Source organism: Enhydra lutris, unplaced genomic scaffold (assembly GCF_002288905.1).
Source record: "Enhydra lutris kenyoni isolate GAN:26980312 unplaced genomic scaffold, ASM228890v2 scaffoldscaffold11, whole genome shotgun sequence".
Classification (NCBI taxonomy): Eukaryota; Metazoa; Chordata; class Mammalia; order Carnivora; family Mustelidae; genus Enhydra; species Enhydra lutris.
Genome location: NW_019154095.1, coordinates 23,645,318 through 23,664,828, shown reverse-complemented (window position 1 = coordinate 23,664,828; position 19,511 = coordinate 23,645,318). Strand labels below are relative to the sequence as shown.

The 19,511-nt window shown below is 42.6% G+C and overlaps 1 protein-coding gene across 1 annotated transcript in view; it reads right to left on the bottom strand.

Moving 5' to 3' along the window:
- The window catches only part of LOC111144520 (zinc finger DHHC-type containing 2), a 70,937-nt gene extending 65,067 nt beyond the window's left edge, over positions 1-5,870 (bottom strand). Inside the window, exon 1 of the mRNA XM_022498839.1 lies at positions 5,744-5,870. Within this exon, the coding sequence (XP_022354547.1) occupies positions 5,744-5,870 (127 nt within the window). The remainder of the gene's footprint in view (positions 1-5,743) is intronic.
- Between the last annotated feature and the right edge of the window lie 13,641 nt (positions 5,871-19,511).

Sequence of the window (19,511 nt, the reverse complement as noted above, 5' to 3'; positions counted from 1 at the left end):
CCCTCCGGAGGTAATTTTTTTCTTAGCTAATAGGAAAAGATATCCATTAAGTTTTCCTCTAAATCACCTCTGTAGAGGAAAGTGCCTGGCACAAAACAGGATTCAATAAATGCTTTTGAATGAACCTTCCTCAAACCCTTCTGAAGCTGACTTCTTCCTAACCTTGTGGAAATGCACCATCTCTAGAGACAATTAATTATCGTGATTTAAGAAACCATCCCTTTGGTTTCTGTTTAATTACTGGAAACACTGGAGCCCATATTTAACCTAATGGCATGGATGACATTCTCAGTACGCGTTTGAAACGAAGCTTTCTATAATGAGCCTTAGTTTAAATTGAGTTTTTACTAGAGGATTCTGTTCTTTTACTTATTTACATTATCCGAGGGCATGTTCTTACATTAAAAATGGATTGAAAAAGACTTGCCAAAAATCACAATGAGATCAATTCATTCAATAATTATGGAGCTCCTCTGCATGCTAAGAGCTGTGATGATTGTTTGTTGTCTCTATTCTATAAGATATGTTATCTCTAATAGGATGTAATAGCAAACAGTAATGCTGCATTGTCCAATACATCAAAAGAAAAAGAATTCTCTGACACACTAAATGGAACCAAGAAAGCATTAAGCAGAGTCTTTTCTCCTCCTGCTTTCTCAGGGACCATTTATATTAAAGTCAAATGGCAGACAGCACAGATCAAAATTTGAAGCATATCCTATCCTATACATTTGGGTTAGATTTGATGAAATGTTGAGTTTTTATCCCTCTTTCATATAATTTAATATCTTCAAAATATTTGAGAATGTCAAAAAGTCCAGAACTGATATATTTTGCATCATTATTTTCAGCAAGAAATGATTTCTTAGTCATTTAGGCATTAAACATTTATATCAGTTTTCTATGTATGTACCTTCTATGTCATTTAAAATTATTTTAACTATTATGGATAGTAACACTTGTATTCCCAAGATCATCTGTCTGCAGTTTTTTCAAAAGAAGCTTTAATTTCCTGGAAATTTTTTTAAATGATAGTTTACCAATAACAAGAACACACTTCCATCTCTGTCTAGTTCAAATTCAATTTGTGATGGAAGTTAATTTAGAGCCCTGTTCAGTCTCCATCCTTGAACCTGCAATGACCTTGAATTAATGGTGGATCAATTGCTTAACAGTATCCTAGTATGAAATGTTACATATTCTATCCTTATGTCTCTTTAAAAGAAGGAAAAAATAACTGTATCTCTCCCAAATTGATCTCGAAGTACGTACACTAGCTCATTTAGCTCTTAAACATCTTCAAAAATCACTGTGTAATATAAGAGGCGGCAATCATTTCTGAGGATTGTTTGTTAATAAAGATTTGCAAACCTGTGCGTATACACCCAATATTCTAAGGGGCTCACTTCTTAACATACTCCCGAGTCAGCAATCTACTGCCTAAGGGCCAAGTCAGGCCTGCCCACTATTTTTGTAAATAAACTTTCTTTGGAATCCCGCCACACCCACCTGTTAAGGCACTATCCATCACTGCCTTTTTGCTACAGCAGCAAAGTTGAGTGGTGGTAACTATGTGGCCCAGACTATAAATCATTCTAAAACTCTGAAATCATTTTGTAAAGGCTGTTGCCTCACTTTCAGTGCTATGTCAATCCATACTCGGCAACAACAAAATTTAATAGACTTGCTAAATAATCCCAGTGGACTAGAGAGAGCTGGGGGAGGACACTGAAGGGAAAGGGGGACAGACGTTTTAACATTTGTACCACAGCAGCTGAAGTCACGGCTTTTCTGGTTAATTTGGAGAACGGACACAGAGCTTGACCATTTACCTTCCTCTACAAAGGCGGGTGGGGGTTGGTCTAGATAATCCCTAAGTTTGTCAAGCTTCATGGTTGCTTCAAACGACTTAAGTAAAGCCATAAGCAAACTCAGAACCATGTGAGCACACAACTGGAGAGTAACTGTTTTGTGGCACCTGCTTAAAGTGAGGGCAGAGAAGTAATATGGTTTGGAGCCACACAAGCCAAAATGGTAAAATGAGGCTATGTGGAGGTTTATTGTACTGTTCTTGAAACTTTTAAATTTGAAATGATAACAAAATAAAAAGGTAGAAAAATAGTTAAAACAACTTTGAATATTAGCACTTAAAAGGGAAAACTTCAGTTACTTCTTCAACAAGCAAAGTTAACAAGGTAACTGCCATTAATGAGTTTGTAAAACCTATAAACCATGTTTAATATGTCCACTGAACCAACCACAGCTGAGACTGCAGACTGGCCTTATTCCAATTCAGCATCCCAAAGCACCACCTGACAAATTTTACCCTTTGAACTTATCTAATTCAAATGAACTAAAGGGGTGAAAAGACAGATGAGACACAAAAGAAGCTGGGTGGAGAGAGCAGGAGGAAAGAGAGGGAAGGCAGGAGGGACAAATAATATGAATTAAAAAATCATAGTTAATCAACAAACTATATTATGTTCTGACTATTCACAAGTATTAGCAGAACTCCTCCATATTTTCTTTGGTAGACTGGAAAGAAACTTAACCAAAACACGTGACTCTCATACAACATATATGTATATCCCATATATTTTTATATACACATATTCCAAGAAGAGATATGACTTTATAATTTCATAAAATACAACCACTAAGCAAACATCATGCTAACCAAAAAAGTGCCTAGAGAGCCACACACATTCACATTGTTAAATATAGAAACTAACTGTAATGAGAATCATTATCTCCAGTTTCCAAGGATACCAGGATAAGCACTACTCCTAAATTGCAGTTCATTCAGCAAAGGGCACAAAGTAATTTATATTCAGGGTCATCCTCAGCTGACAGCAGATGTAAAAGGAGGACTAGGATAAATCACCCTGTTTATTTTATTCTATTACCTATTTCAGTTTCCAGTCACCACCACCCTCTGGTCCCAAACCTGGCCAATGTTTTATAGGTGAAATTTGGAAAATCTGATTGTAAATAGCAACTTCTAACAAAAAAGGAATCCACAAAGGAAAGAGCAGTCTGAGATGTGATTAATGCTGCGGGGGGGGGGGGGGGGGTGGCTAGTCGTGGGGGTGGAGGTAGGGAAGGTTGGCATTCCCATTTGCTTTGTTTATGACAAGTAGAGGAGGCTGGTTCTGTGTATCTATCATACTAGCTGCCATCTTTCCCAGGGCTTATAAAGGAACTGTACAGTTAATTTCAACTTCCTACTCCACTAAGTCTATCTATCCACACTATTAGAGCTTCCCACCCCCTAAACTGCCATAGTTTCTAGAATGAAATTTATTTTCAATTTGTGTTGTTTCCTAGACTCTACAATCTAGACTTTCATAGGATTACTATTTGTTTCTACAGTAATAAAAATATAAAAACTACTTTCTGACAAGCTCAGAGATATTGCCTTTGCATCTTCCATTTTTTCAGGACCATTTCTCGATTGCTTTCAACATGACAGGCATCTTACCAGGCCAGGCAGGTGGCGACAAGAGGTGATACAAGACTTCACTTTTTATTTTTTAAGGATTTTATCTATTTATTTGAGAGACAGAATGAGAGGAGAGAGCATGAGAGGCGAGAGGTCAGAGGGAGAAACAGACCCCCCGCAGAGCTGGAGCCCTATGCGGGACTAGACCCTAGGACTCTAGGATCATGACCTGAACCAAAGGCAGTTGCTTAACCAACTGAGCCACCCAGGCACCCCAAGACTTCACTTTTGATCAGCAGGTAAATAATAACAGGCCATGTCACTTAGGCAGTTTAAAAAGAGTCAAATTTTCACTTACTAAAATAGGGATATAAATTTCATGGATACGTGAGATTTACCTTCAATTTCCAGGATGTATATATAAAAATATGACCCCAAGATAACTATGATTTTCTATTTATTCTTCCCCATGACCTATCTATCCAGTACAGTAAGACCTCCCTAGTCTCACGTTAGCCAGGACAGAGGGAGTTGCAAGGAAAAAAAAGCTCTGCCTGCCTTCATATGCTTCCTCCTGATAGACATGAAACAGTGTATCAGGCCAAGCTTCTTAGCTTAATGTGATAATATAGGAAAATAAATGCCTGCCCTGACTTCCCTCTTTTGTACTAGTTACAATAATTGAAACTGTTCACTGCTTTTAAGAGGGCAAACCAATGCAATGCAACGAAGGTTTCTAGTAGTTATGTAACCTATAGAGCATATCTCAATAAGACAAGCTGTTTTGATAATAACAATTAATACAAAAATTAAACATGTTCCTGAAAACCTTTTTTCTATACATTTTGGAAGACTTGAATATAACATATTTAGATATTGCATCTTGACGATTTTAGTGCAATCCAACCCTTTTCTAGAACAGATTCACTTCTTCTGTCCTGAAATCATGTCTAAATTCAATAATATTATCACACTTAAAGACGATATCTCAGTCTCAATTCTCTTGAAAGTTATGTCAGTAATTACTCGGAGGTATTATTGTGATACCTGTTTCTTACAAGGAGCAACATTTGGAGGTAAGACGGTTTCAGACAAGACTCTATGTCTGAGTCCTGAAGTTCTGAAATTCTTTGGTTGATAAGGTTCAACTAAACAGGCCACTGTTTAACCTCTGTCCTTGTCCCACCCAAAACTGGTGCTGGGTACGGCAAAAACATAGACACCTTCTCAGGCAAAACACCAGACACAAAAAGCAATCAGAAGTCACTGGCAGAAAGGTCATCTTCTGTTTTAACACGGTTTCTGATAGCACAGGTCAGCTTTCACAAACCTCTGCTTACATTCAGGAACAGAATTGTATTCCCTATCGTGCATACTGAACTTTTATTTTCTTCTTCTTCTGTCTTTAACATTGACAGTACCCTACCCACCAATTCAGGAGCCTAAAACTTGGACTTGAGCCACTTGGCTCTCTGGATGAAAAACAAAAACAAAAAAAACAAAAAACAAAACAACCCCCCCCCCAAACCTCGCATAGTCACTTTTTTCCCCCTCTAGTATTGCGACGTCTAAATGATAATCCTGCGTATTGCATGTCTTTGAAAAGACTTTCTAATAGCTCATCCACCTTCACCTCTTTTTAACTAGAAAGTGTACAACTGGCAATCCCCAAATCATCAAGGCAGCAGAAACGCCCCACAGCGCTGTCACAAATTTTCAAGAAGTGGATTAAGGACAACCAGCAGAAGATAGCCCTGACACCGAAGGCCGAGGCCACCATCCCCCGCGCGGGTCTGGCGCAGCTCGAATCCTGGGCCCAGCATGCAACCCTCCAGCTCCCACCGCAGCCTCCCCGGGCCTCACTTCTCCGCGGAGGCTGCAGGCGGCGGAGACCGTAGTTCTCGCAGGTGCGGTCCAGCCTAGGTAGGGGGTGTGGCTGGGGTGGCGGTGGATAGCGGAAGGCGGAGGGGCGGCTCGGCTGCGTACTCGGTGGAGTAGAGGTGACACCGTAACCCGAGTTGTAAGGGGGAGGCAAGGGAGTGTGAGTGGAGGGAGGCTGCCCGGAGGCTGTTTTCGGCCGCGGCGGCAGCGGACGCGAAGCCATCCGGCAGCACGGGGAGCGCAAAGGGGTCTCCGGGATGGGGAGGGTGGAAGCGCCGCTGGTGCGGCGGGCGCTCGGCGTCCCGGGACTGTCGAGGTGGCTGCGTAGGGGGCGGGGGGCGAGCGGAGAGGCTGCTGACAGGTGTATGCCCTCCCTCCGGGGGCCGGCGGGGGTCGGTGGCGGGCGGGGCGCGCACTCACCTATGCACAGCTGGATGGCGTAGGCGTAGTAGGACCAGCCGAGCAGAAGGCTGATGAACACCACCGGGATCCAGTAGAGCACCCGCCGGCACCGCCGCCTAACGCTGCCCGGGCCCGAGGGCGCCATCTTCCAGCCGCATCCACCTGCCCAGCTTCTCCGTCGCCGCCGCCCGCGGGCCTGGCTCCGGGGCGGGCTGGCCGCGCCCCGCGCCCCCGGCGGGACAGACCCGGGGGCGGCGGCCGGTTGAGCTGCGGCCACTGCCGCCGCCGTGGCGCTAACTCCCCATCCCGCAGCCCCAAGCCAGCGCCGCGGACTCCCCGCTCCTCAGCCCGGTGGAGTCGGCGGCAGCGATAGGAGGGCGAGGAGGAGGAGGAGGGGGAGGAAGAGGGGGAGGTGGGGGAGGAGGAAGAGGAGGGGGAGGATCGAGAGGAGGAGGCGGGAGCCTCCGCCCCGCCCCCGCCCGTCCCCGCCCCTCCGGCCTCGGGCCGCCTCCACCCGCGCGGTATGCTGCGCCCCCGGGCGGGCTTTGTGGGCACTCCCGGCGTCTGCCCTGCACCCCGGGACCCCTCCTGACCCCGCGCCCCCTCGCCGCTGGGTATCTCAGGGGCGCCCGAGGTGGGAGTGAAGGTGCCCACTTTGGCCCTTCCGCCTCCCCGTTGGAAGCGGGACTCGGGGTAAAGTGGAGGAGGCGGGCGCGGCGGCTCGGGTCGGTGGCGCTCGCTCCGGGCGTCGGGCGGGGGACGAGGGCGCCCCCCACGCACACACCAAGCCCTCGCCGTCGCTCGCAACTCCGAGCGGTCCCGGAGCGGCAGCGGCCGCACTTCGCGCAGAGACGCACGCGGGGGAGGGGAGGGAGTCGGAGTGGCGGGGGGAAGCTGGCCTGGGGCGTTCGGGACCCCTCGCCTGCCGAGGCAGGTGGGGAGCGACATCCCGACAGATGCGCCACTACAAAGTCTTCAGGCGCTGAGGCAGTGTCCCCGCCTCCACCTTGGAAAATTCTCGCTTCCAACTTGTGGGTCCTCGTAAACAGGCAGAGGGCAGCAAGGGCGGGGCCGATTTCCCAGACCTTATATTGTCGTGTTTGGGCGACGAAGCCTACTTTGCTCCACGTTTCTTTTTGGGGGGGGGGGGGAGGGGGGGGGGGGGGGGGGGGGCGGGGGTGGAGAGTGGGAATGAACCACTCAGAAGGGTTGTGTCTTCTGGCGTGGACGGGGACTGTGGAAGGAGGAAGAAGCTCTATGATTGTGAATCCAGAGATCTCCGGAGTTGGAATCACAGATGACTTGCTCTGAGCATTTGAACTCCTTTGTCAGGTTACTCGGTGACCATACAAGACCACTCCCTGACAGGAGTCCGGGGCTTCTCCCGTGCGCTCTTCCCAGCCCATGTTTCCCCATTGTGGCGGCAATTCTAAATTTAGCGTGTAGCTGGTTCCAAAGTGGTTGCTGAAAATCCGGGGCGGGGAGGAGGAGTTCTAGAGGTAGTTCGGCCAAAGCCCTGGTTTTATGATCGATGAAACGGAAAAAATACAAATGCTTTTGAGATTGTTTCCTTTTTCCCTTCATCTGATGAACGCACTGGCTTCCAAATGGAAGCACCTCAATAAATGTACTGTATCTGAATTATATACATAATTACCATGTATAGTGTGCTCCGTTTCACTTAACATTAATGAGTGTATGTGTTCACACCACACAGCAACCATATTGAAAGAAAAAAAAGGTACTGAGTGGCATAAATTCAAAGAAATCTAAGCGCTTATGTCTTTGAGATTATCTTTCTGTCGACTAGATTAAAAGCAAGCTAATCTGCCCTGAAGTAGCTACTGTGTGACACACAGGCATCAAACCTCTTCCCATTTCTATTAAAAAATGCATAGAAGGGGGGCGCCTGGGTGGCTCAGTCGTTAAGCGTCTGCCTTCGGCTCAGGTCATGATCCCAGGGTCCTGGGTTCGAGCCCCACATCGGGCTGCCTGCCTGCTTCTCCTTCTCCCATTCCCTCTGCTTGTGTTCCCTCTCTCGCTGTGTTTCTCTCTGTCAAATAAATAAAATCTTTAAAAAAAAAAATAAAAAAAAAATAAAAAATGCATAGAAGATGCCAGTCAAATTTCTGTGGGTTGTTAAATAATTGAAACAAGAATATTTCTGTCCCAGTAAACCATTTTATTTTGGTGCAGAAATTTATACTCTTCATTTGATATCCTGTAGGGTAGATTAGTATAAAAACACAACTTCCCTGGAATCGTCAACTTTTCCCATGAATATCAACCTTATGCTCCCAACCAGAAGAATCTAAAAACAAGAAATAAAAGTCTGTACCAGGACTGACATAATCCCACAGACTAGCAAATCTGTGATGGAAAGTCACTGACGACTACTAAAGTATGAAAAGTGAAGTCGCATTTCCCAAAATGGAAACGCTGGAATAGAGTGCAAAGTGTGCCAGTGTGGTGTGGGTAGCACATGCTCCCCTCTTCTGAAAGTCTTACCAAGGCCTTCCGTTGGAAATGGAATAGCATTATACAGTTGCCACATCTTTGATCCTTTCGGAAAAAGACGCAGGTGTAACATCTTCGAAGGAGACTACATTGTTATTACTTACCTAAAATGCTGGATTCACACTTATAATAAACATTTGTGGAATAACGGCAACTTATTTTTAGCCATTTTAAGAGTACTACTATGATTGAGTTTGTCAAGGGTATCACTCTTATCTTGGGGAAAAGAAAAAAAAAAAGATATTTCTAGCTCAGGAAAAATCACTTCCAAAGCTGCAAGATGACAAGACTTATCTCTGCATAGGCTCTAATTAGGCAGGCATAGGTATGCATGCACAAATGTAAGCTCTTTGGTGAGTAGCCAATCTCTAGCTATTAGGCTCTGATGAGAGTGGAGATAAACTAATTTGAGAATAGAAAGATTCTGACTTTTTTTTCCTTTGCCTTATTTAAGACTGTATCAACAGGAAAACAATTTGAAGGTCATAGACAATTAAGAAATTTCACTAGAGTCTTTTTTTTTTTTTTTTTTTTTTTTTTGAAGAGAGAAAGAGAGAAGAGAGCATGTGCAGAAGGGGGGGGGATAGGGGAGGCATGGTGGGGGGGTGGTGAGGGGAGAGGAGAGGGAGAGGGAGAATCCCAAGCAGGCTCCATGCTCCAGCTCAGAGCCCAATATGGGGCTTGATCGCAGAACCCTGAGATCATGACCTGAGCCCAAACCAAAAGTCCGATATTTAACCGACTGAGGCACCCAGGTGCCCCAAGACTTATTCTTTAGCTAGACGTACAGCAGATTCAACTCACAAGTTTTAGGTACTCAATAATTACATCAAATTGTGAATTTCATATAGTAATTTTGATAAAACTGCTATGGCCATTTATGTAAAAAAGAGTAGCCACAGCTAAAGAGGGAGAGGGCAACAGTAAGGGAAAGTGGATGGCCAGGCAGGCAGGGGGCCAAAGAGGGCATACAAGAAGAGGAGAAAGACCCCCTTACCTGTCTTACCCAGACCCTAAGAACAGTCATTCCGTCCTTAACAGGCCTCTGTCTGGAAGCTCCACCCACTTAGTTTATCAAAGTCATTCACCTCCACATTTTCAAAACCCCTGTTATCAGACCCTCTTCCCACAAAGGAAACTTGATTTTCTCTTCTCTCCAGTCAAGATCTACTTCGAACCACTCCCCCAGACTCTTTAGTCCCCAGATTTCAAATCTATCTGTCATCATGACTGATTCTCCAGTTCTTCTTCCTTTGTCCAGATCCAAATTAAAATTCTTACTTACTTCCTTTCGTGGTGTGAGTCAAGAATAACATGGCAACCAAGCTCGGGGAGCCATGGACCCACCCTGTCTCTAGGACCTCCATTCGATCTGCCTCTACTGTACCATCCTTATGTCATCTTTTCAGTCAAACCGCCTACCAGAACCTTTATTAGGTCACTTGCTTGATAGTTTCTCTTTCCTTTTAAAAGTGTTCTTAGAGGGAAACATTGCATCTTTGAAGTGTAAGGTCAATTTTATTACTCCCAGCTATGTGAGAAATTGATTATATTGATGTTGCTATTAGGGGATAGTATGTGACAAATACTGTCTTCTAAATTTACAAGGGCAGAAAGGAATGAAGATGAGATCTGGATGTACTCTTTCACCCATCCTTCCTAGAATGGTCTGCAAAAATACGGATAATCCTCTTTCAATGTTTTCTTAAAGTAAACTTACCACTTTTTGGGAAAAAAAAATCCTTCTATAAGTCAGCAGTCCATGACACCAGTGACTCTAGTGTTAATTTGCACTTTTATTATAGTGGCCAAAATATTCTTGGTGGGAGAATAATAGCATGCCCAAACCACATATTGTTTCTGGACATACGTAAAATAAAAGCAGTCTTAGGGAACTGGTTTAGGGAATGTGGTTACAGGTGATGCTAAGATACCCTTTGCCTCACAGATGTTTATAGTTTGAAGTTAACATGAAATGTAATTGAATGTAATGGAAGATAATTCCAAAGACTTAAGAAATGTGTGGTTGATTGGGTAACACACTGGGAAAATTATAAAGTACGAAAAACTGTCTCTGGCGAAGTTGGCCTCTGAAGCCCTCTAGGATCTCTATGGTGGTATTAACGTGTCTTGCCACTAGATGGCAGGCGCACACCAAGCAGTGCGGCTCAGACTTCTTTCAGAGATTTCAATAGCATCAACCATTAGCTTAACCAAGGCAATTATAAATTATGAATTTAACTTCATGAACAATTTTATATAATTATAACTAATTATAATTATACAATTTATGTTATACTTTAGTGGCTAATGATTAATTAATAAAAACCATATTCAGAAAATTGAAAAAGATTAAGAAAAATAGCAAATGCTATTTGGTATGATTCTACTTCCACTTCTTCATAGCTTGCACGAAGGTTAATTTCGTTAGAAATAAAACTGGAACTTTTCATTTAAATGAATGTTGGCCTACACCAGCCCCCCTTCCTGGCCCCCAAATGGGAAGAACTCAATGTCTATGAACCCAAAATTAGGCAAATAATTCTACTCCATGGACTGGCAGTATCTTTAAGGAGTGACACCATGACAAAAGTTCAATGAGAAATTATTTGAAGTAGCCATTACAGAGTTGAAAGGTCAATGGCGAGCAGACCAAGGGCAACAGAATCCTGCAGCATGGTGGCAAGTGTCCAGTGCTGTCAAGGCCAGTAATGGTGTCCTCCTCAGACTGTTGTTGATGGCAGGATCTTGGCCATGCATCAGATTCACTGTGCTAGCTCAAGCTTCATTCTTCAGGCTTCCTGTTGATTCTGTTGGGTACCTATATACCTGCAAAAATATATTTGTGTGTGTAAGTCAACTAGCATTGACTTGTGTTTGCAACCAGGAATGTTGACTGGATCACAGTTTTAATTTCATTCTGCATCCCACGTTTTAACGGGTCATTTTCAGCTCATAGAGGCTGAGGTGCTTTGAAAAATTAGGGATACAAGAACTGGGGACAGAGGAACCTATTTGGTGCCTTTCAAGTCTTTTTTTTTTTTTTTTAGGTTTTATTTATTTATTTGTTTGACAGGCAGAGATCACAAGCAGGCAGAGAGGCAGGCAGAGAGAGAGATGGGGAAGCAGGCTCCCTGTTGAGCAGAGAGCCCGATTCGGGGCTCAATCCCAGGACCCTGAGATCATGATCTGAGCTGAAGGCAGAGGCTTAACCCACTGAGCCACCCAGGTGCCCCTGGTGCCTTTCAAGTCTTACTATCTAGATCTGCACTGTCCAATAAGTAGCTATGAGCCATCTGTAGCTATTCAAATTCAAATTAATTTAAATATAATAAAATTTAAAAATTCGGTTTTCTTAGTTACAGTAGCCACATTTCAAGTGCCCATCGCCAAATGTATCTAGCAACAACTGTATTGGACAGCGAAGATCTAGAACATTTCCCTCATCACAGGAAGTTCCACTGGAAGTTCCACAGAACTAACAAAACATTTTATCTTGTCTGAATATTCATGAGGCAGCCTTTATATTTATAAATGCAAGAAACAAAAAGGTTCCCTCTCTAGTTCTATCTCTACTGTTTTAAAGAAACAAAAAAATGAGGGGTAGTAGAAAGCTGAAAACATTTTTTGGCTAATGTTAGGAGCTCTCTTTCTTTGAAGATGCTAAGTCTTAAGATAAGGAGCCAGAGGGATCATAATCGAGAGGGAAGAGGTAACACTAGATATCCTTCAACCTGAGGCTACTGTACAAATGATTACTTTCAAAAGATATGCAAGGAAAAACTTATCAGAATACCATGCCCAAATTCCTAAGCTTTCTTCCTGGAGAACTCCAGCCTTAAAGCACAAAATCATCTATCTTTATCCAGTGGGCATCAGGACCCTTTCTCTTTTGTTATTTAAGCAGATATCATGGGGGCCCCCCAAAATAATTGGCTATATTCAGCTCTGTCTCTGTCAAGGCGTAGGGGAGATGGTTAGTTGTGTTGGATTTTCTGTGTGGCAAATGTTGGGGGAGGGAGGTGGAATGAATGTGTCTTGCCTAGTGGTCTGTACAAACCCACATTAGGTCTGGATCAAGACATTCTCTTCTGCATAAATAAATAAATAAATAAATAAATAAAATTAATTTAAAAATGTTTAGGTTTACATTAATAAGTAATTTTAGGGGTTGTCAAAGACTTTAAATGTAACTTGAAAATTAAGCTCACATTGCGATTTATAATTGTGGAAAGAAAAAAATGTACTAGGGTTTTCTCAGGCCTATGAAAAGAATGGGGAAAATGAGGAATAAATATTTAAAGATGACATTTAACAAAAGAGGCATGTTGGCTTCGGATTTGTCTTAGCAAAATTTTGATTGTTAGGGATTCTTCCAACAGCTAGAATTTATCCAGTGTAAATTCTGTCTTAGCACCAGAGTGTCTGAGTCTATAATTATTTTCAAGGGATACTTAGACATTGCAGATTCTAAAATTCTTTGGATTATATCCCTGGTTGATAACACTTTCCTCCATTGGCTCACATCTCAGTCTCTTTGATGGTGGGTCACGCTATGAAATGCTAGGATGGCAGTGGACTCGCAATGACTTTTCTTTCTGGAATATGAGACAACATAAGTTTTTATTTTTCAAACAATCAAAGTAGTGGTTGAGGGTCCCAAGTCCAAATGATTAGAGACTCGGATTTTGTGCTTTGAACCAATAATAGGCCTGGATAATAAATTTTCATTCTTTTAAGCTTTCCTTGAATTCAGTGAAATAGTAACGATAACATTGTTTAATTTCCAGATAATAGGAAAGATTTAACAACTTGGCATAGTCACTTTGTGAATTATTGGGAAATATATTAATTTAATTACAATGTAGAAATTATAGAGTTTTAAAATACTTTTAATGGGTAGAAAAGTTAAATTGGACTTCATACATGATGTGCTAATGAAACTTTTCCAATGGTGAAATTGGTGAATTTATCACTACTCTTTCATTAGAAGCAACTTGGATACAATAAAATACACAAATTGGAGGGCAAGTTCCAGTGACTTAAACTATTTTTATAAACATCAATATTCCATTATTTTGTTAAATAGAACAAGTACTGCCATGACTTACACCGCCTCCAACACTGGAATAAAATATCTAGTTTGGCTAAAAGTACTAATTAATTTTCTTTATGAAAAGGTCAGTTATAAATAGCCGGAGAAATGTAGAAAATAGAAGTTTCCAATAGGTTTACAAAATTTCAACATCATGAACCTATTGGGGCTGCTTTAGTATCAGCCTAGGACCTTTTCAAAATTTCTGCTGTTTAACAAATATTTATTGATCACCTGCTGTATGCCCAGCTAGTGGGGATATTCCAACTAAAGAATGTGGTCTCTGGCTTCAAGGAGCTCATGGGTTAGTGAGACCAGTGTACAGACACTTTCAGTAATAAGATAAATGTGCATTCAATACTGTCCCAAGTACATCTCTAGTAAAAGAGAATGTGCCTCAGGGTGCCTGGAACAGTAAAGGAAGAGTGGAAAAGTGGAATTTGCACAAAGGAGAAGTGGAAGCTTGCATCGTGGAAAAATGAAGGGATGGTTTTGTTGCCCAGGGAATGCCTTCTTCTCTTGAGAGGCCTATTTTGGGAACTTGAAGGAAAGGGAATATATGAGTCAAGATTCAGCCAGGAAAGCAAAACCCACACCAGGGAATCCAGTGGGAGGAATTTAATCTGGGAAATTAAATTTAAAAACATTGGAAGGTTGAAAGAGCAACCACGGTGAGGTGAGATGAACACAAGGAGGTCACTATGAACCCAAGACCCGAAGGACAAAGGGGAGGTGGTGGGGCTGGAGCCCAAGACAATGGGGTCACCTGGTAGATACTGGGGACCACTGAGGTGATTTAGCCACTGCTGAAGACATAGCTGGAGGGAGGGAAGGAGGGAGAAAGCAGAGAGACAGAGAATGAGGGAGAGAGAAAAACAAAATTCAGTTGGAAGCCTGATGGCACAGGAGCCAGGGGAATTGTGGTTTGCAGGAACAGCACCCGGAGTCTAAGGCAAAGCAAAAGAAGGATGAGGAATAATCTGAGAGCAGACAGAAACTGACCAGCACAAGGGAATTTAGAGAAACAGTCAAAAGATGAAGTAGGTGTCAGCTCATTACAACAAAAGAAAAACATCTTGGGTGCTATTCAGAATTTGAAGTTTATCTGATAGTCACTAGAGAGCTTTCAAACAATTTTAAGCAGGAGAACAAACTCTGGGTATGAATTCCAGTTCTGCCACTTACCAGTTCTTTGGCAGGAGAAAAAAAGACACTAAATTTATATTAGAATGATTCTGAAAGCAGCCTAGTGAATAAAGTGGAAAGACAGAAGAGTCTAGAAACTCTTCTTCCTGACCAGTTGAGAGGGAATGAAATCCTGAACTGGGACCATGACAAGGGGGAACGGAGAAAAGGAGACAGATTCTAGAAAAGGCCAGGGGGGTCTGAAAAACAGGAGAGATTAGATTTCCTAGAATTTGGAGCCTGCAGAAAGGAATCCGAGGGAAGGCCCAGGGGGCGCACGGGCTCATCATTGCCACTGGGCTCACGGAGCACGATAGCAGGGTCTGAATCCGTATTTGAGGTTCTGAGATCTTAATTTTCAGAATCCCCCTACATTTCCTTCCTGACTCCAGTCTGCTTGACTACGGCCCGCTAAGGAAGACTGCACCTCTGGCTGCCTCCGCTGCCATTAGCCATAACTTCCATGAAAATGTCACTTCTAAATGAGAGGCATAAAAGATCCCAGAGTTAGAAAAGTGGAAATGGTCATTTCTGCCACAGTGGGGCCTCCATATACCCATTCCATTTGGATGACATAGGGCATATATGAAATTTTCTTCCGGAATTTTATCTGTCAGTTACTCCACGTGTAACCCTTCACTCTCTGCTTTTGTTTTGTTCGGCTTAAATTTGCTCCTTACTCAGTGTTGGGGCTGCAGGTTTGAAAAGTCACTTCCTCGTCCTCCATGTTTAAGGTGAAGAAGTAGAGGCATTAAAGAGATTGGACAGCTTGTCCAGGGTCATGCCATTCCGCCATCTGGTCAACCAACCAAGACCCCCCCCCATCAAGCCTCCTGACTCCCAGACTGTTGTTCTTTGCTCTTAACTGTGCATCGAAAGGGATCAGGTTGGTTTCTTTTAAAATCCACATGTGGCTCATCTGACTAAAAAAAAAAAAATAAGATTCATTTATCTATTTTAAAGAGCAAGAGAGCACCTGAGGTGGCAGGGAGCAGAGGGAGCAGGAGAGAGAGAATCTCAAGCAGACGCCCTGCCAAGTGCAGGCCTGTCTCACGGGGCTCGATCTCAACACCCTAAGATCCTGATCTGAGCCGAAATCAAGAGTCAGACGCTTAAGCAACTGAGTGACCCAGGCTCCCAGTGGCTAGTTTATTTATTTATATATATATTTTTAAAGATTTTATTTATTTATTTGACAGAGAGAGACCTGCATAAGCAGGCAGAGGGGCAGAGGGAGAGGGAGAAGTAGGCTCCCCGCAGAGCAAGGAGCCCAATGCGGGACTTGATCCCAGGACCCCGAGATCATGACCTGAGCTAAAGGCAGATGCTTAACTGACTGAGTCACCCGGGTGTCCCTCTCAGGGGACAGTTAAGAAGCCAAGTCTGGGAAGTTAAAGTTCACAGAGGAGCCAGTAAAATGCCATCGTTAGACTTTATTTAAAGAATATTAAATATGCCTGGGGTGGTAAATAGAGTCAGGTAAAAGATTTAACTTAGCAAAAGTGGAAGACTCACATAAGGGAGCGAAGGTGCTGTTGGCATTATGGACAAGACAATTATCCGTGTGGGACCATCCTGAGCATGGCAGGTCACTCCACATCCCTGGCCCCTTTGCACCGTGACAGGACCACCTCTTCTCGGCACTTGGACAAAACTGTGCTCTTGCTGGAGACAGCACCACCTTTGAGACAAGCACTGTTAGACTCAAGTATAGTACAGAAGATTTTCTCTTCAATAGATAGTGGGATGTAGGATTATTTTGCCATACTGTTCATTCATATAGAAAAAGAGTACATTTATGTCAAACTATATAATGAAACATTCTCATTTGGAAGAACATTATGTTTATTTCCAGAGATATCCAAGACAAGTTGAAGTTTTATCTTGTTTGCACTGCATGAGCATGATCCTATCTTGGGCTCGATGAAGCATATGACTGAAGTACCTGTGTTAAGAGTTTCGTTTACCTCAGATGGTTGCATCAAAAAGTCTGGGTGTGAATTCCAGCTCTGCTACTCACTAACTGATCTTAAGCTAGGTACTGAAGGGCGCCTGGGTGGCTAAGTCAGTTAAGTGTCTGCTCAGGACATGATCCCAGTGACCTGGAATCGAGTCCCATGGAGTCAGGCTCCCTGCTCAGTGGGGAGTCTGCTTCTCCCTGTGCCCCTCCCTCTCCCCTTGCTCATGCTCCCTATCACTCTCGCAAAAATAAATATCTTAAAAAAAAAAACAACTTATTTAAATTCTTTGACATTTCATGAGGATATTTCTTGTTTCCTCAACAACAACAAAATGGAAACGCAACATGTGAAAGCCCTTTAATAAATCCATTCATTCATCCATTCAACAAATTTTGATGACTTCCTGTGTTTGAGGTATTATCATAGGTAATGGATACATGGTGAGCAGAAAAAACCAAACCAAACACAAGGAGCATGGTTTAATGAAGTTCATAATGAAGTTCAACAGCAAAGAAAATGTCCACTTTTACAGCTGTTATTTGAATACGGATAACTTTATTAAGAGGTTCACTGGTGTGTTCATTATTAAATATCCTGCAGGCTTGTATATGGTCTAAACTTACATAAAACCCATTTGAGATATGGACTTCCAGATTCAAGAACTGATCTGAATTGGGACACATGGGTGGTTCAGTTGGTTGAGCCTCTGACTCTTGGTTTTGGCTCAGGTTACGGTCTCAGGGTGTGAGGGATCTGGCCCTAAACTGGGCTCCCTGCTCAGTGGGGTGTCTGCTTGAGGATTCTCTCTCCCGCTCCCTTGGTCCCTTCCCATCCTCAAGTAAATAAATATTAAAAAAAGAAAGAAGAAGAAGAAGAAAGAAGAAAGAAAAAAGAAGAAAGAAAGAAGAAGAGAGAAGAAGAAGAAAGAAGAAAGAAGAAAAGAAGAAAGAAGAAAGAAGAAGAAGAAGAAGAAGAAGAAGAAGAAGAAGAAGAAGAAGAAGAAGTGATCTGAATTGCCATGATCTACAATATGGACAGTCTATGTCTAAAAGTGAAAATGTCTGTAAGTAGTGTGCTATCTGGACATATTTATATGAACAGCTTGATGCCAAAATGTATATTCCTCAAACATTGATGTCAAATTTTAGTATAAACATATAAATTTTACACAAGAATCTTCTCACCAAAGTAGAGCATTGCCTAGCTATTTTAAATAATCTCCTGTGCTGGATGTTTCCATTTGCTCTTTCAGATGTGTTCTCTACCCTTCTTTGTGTTATGGGTGACTCACTTTTTAAGGTCTGTATCAAAGGATTCCTTGGAACTCTAGATTCTGGTTGGTTCAATCAGTGGGAGGTAGGCAGGTGAGCTAGAGGGTCAGAGGATAACATGGGGATGTTTGTTTCCCCTCTCACAGCTGGACACCTGAAGAGCACAGCTTCTGTGACAGCTCTCTCCCTCTTTGCCTCTTCAAGGCTGGAACAGGACCACCACCTAACTCCCTGGGGTGCTCAACAATATGATGTTGGTTTCCTTTAATTAGATTCTTCTCCATGACCACTTTCACCTATGTTCTCTTCCTTATCTCTTCCACCACTGACATGAGCCTTCACAAGCCTATCTATAAATCTGAGTCGTTTATTTTTTGCTACATAAAAAAGCACACCAATACCCACTGAATCCTTATTGAGAAAGTCAGTATTATCTTTAATTACCTCTTTCAAAATAAAAAAAAAAGCATAACAGAATTATACATTATAGAAAAATACATTTACAGAAAACTTGGAGATAAAGACAAAAATCTTCCAAGATCTCACCAATTACCACAACCATTGTTGTTACTTTAGTATGTTCCCATCTGGTCTCTTTTGTGTGCATATTTTTCAACGTACAATTTTGTGTTCTTTCATAAATTTGTCATAAGTGTTTTTCATATTACTCTACAGGCTTCAGAATAATTTTAAGTAGTTTCACAATATTCTATTCGGTAGAAATACTGTAATTCCTTAAACCATTCCTCCGTTGCTGAATATTTAGGTATGTTTTCTAATTTTTCACAGGTATAACATAACATAAATAGCTCACATAGCATTTCCCTTATCTTTGGTTATTTTCTTTGGAAATAGATAAATTAAAGAAAAAGTAAACTTTGAAAAATTATGCCCCTGTGGTAACTTTAATTATGTCCACAAATTCTCTAATACTCCTCCTTTCAAGAAGTGGAGGCCAATTCTCCTCCTGACTGTCAACTGGACTTAGTGACTCATTTATATTGAATAGAATAAAGCAGAATTAAGGTGGAAAACTTCAAAAACCAGGTAAAAAAGACACCATGACCTTCTCCTCTCTCTCTCAGATCACTTGCTCCCGGAGCAGTTAGCCGGCATGTCATGAGCAGCCCTATGGAGAGACCCAGGTAGCAGGGGACAAAGAACGGCACTAAGGGCGAGACTTCTTGGAATTGGCTACTCTAGCTTCAGTCAAGCCCTCAGTGTCTCAGCAAATGACCAATATAGCAAAGGTCTTATCTCAAAGATTTGTAAGTGTGGCTTTTGGCTCAAGAGAACCTAGGAAGATCCGTAGGAGAGCCCATAAAGTGTTAAAGAGAATTATCTTCATAGAAACATTGCTGGAGACAGAAACAGTAATACATGATGAATACAGTCCTTTGGACTTCCCGACTTCTTCAATTGGAAACTACTGAGGAAATCACACAGCTGCACACATGGGCTACATTTCATGATAAAGGAGGGATGACTAAGGTGGTAGAACCAAGAGCCCAGAGAGCAGAGCTCAGAGCCATAGAGAATATTACTGTGCAGGAGTAAGACCGAATCTTAAGGAAGGACCTTCCAACATTTCAGCAAGGCTTTTGGAATTGCTATGAACCACTGACTCCTTTATTCATCCTGGTTCCCTCCCTTTTAAACAAGAATGCCCACAATGGTTATCCTGTCTGTTCTACCATTGTGTCATGGGTGTGCATGTGGCTGGGGTGGGTAGCTTGTCGGTGTTGTTCACACTTCTC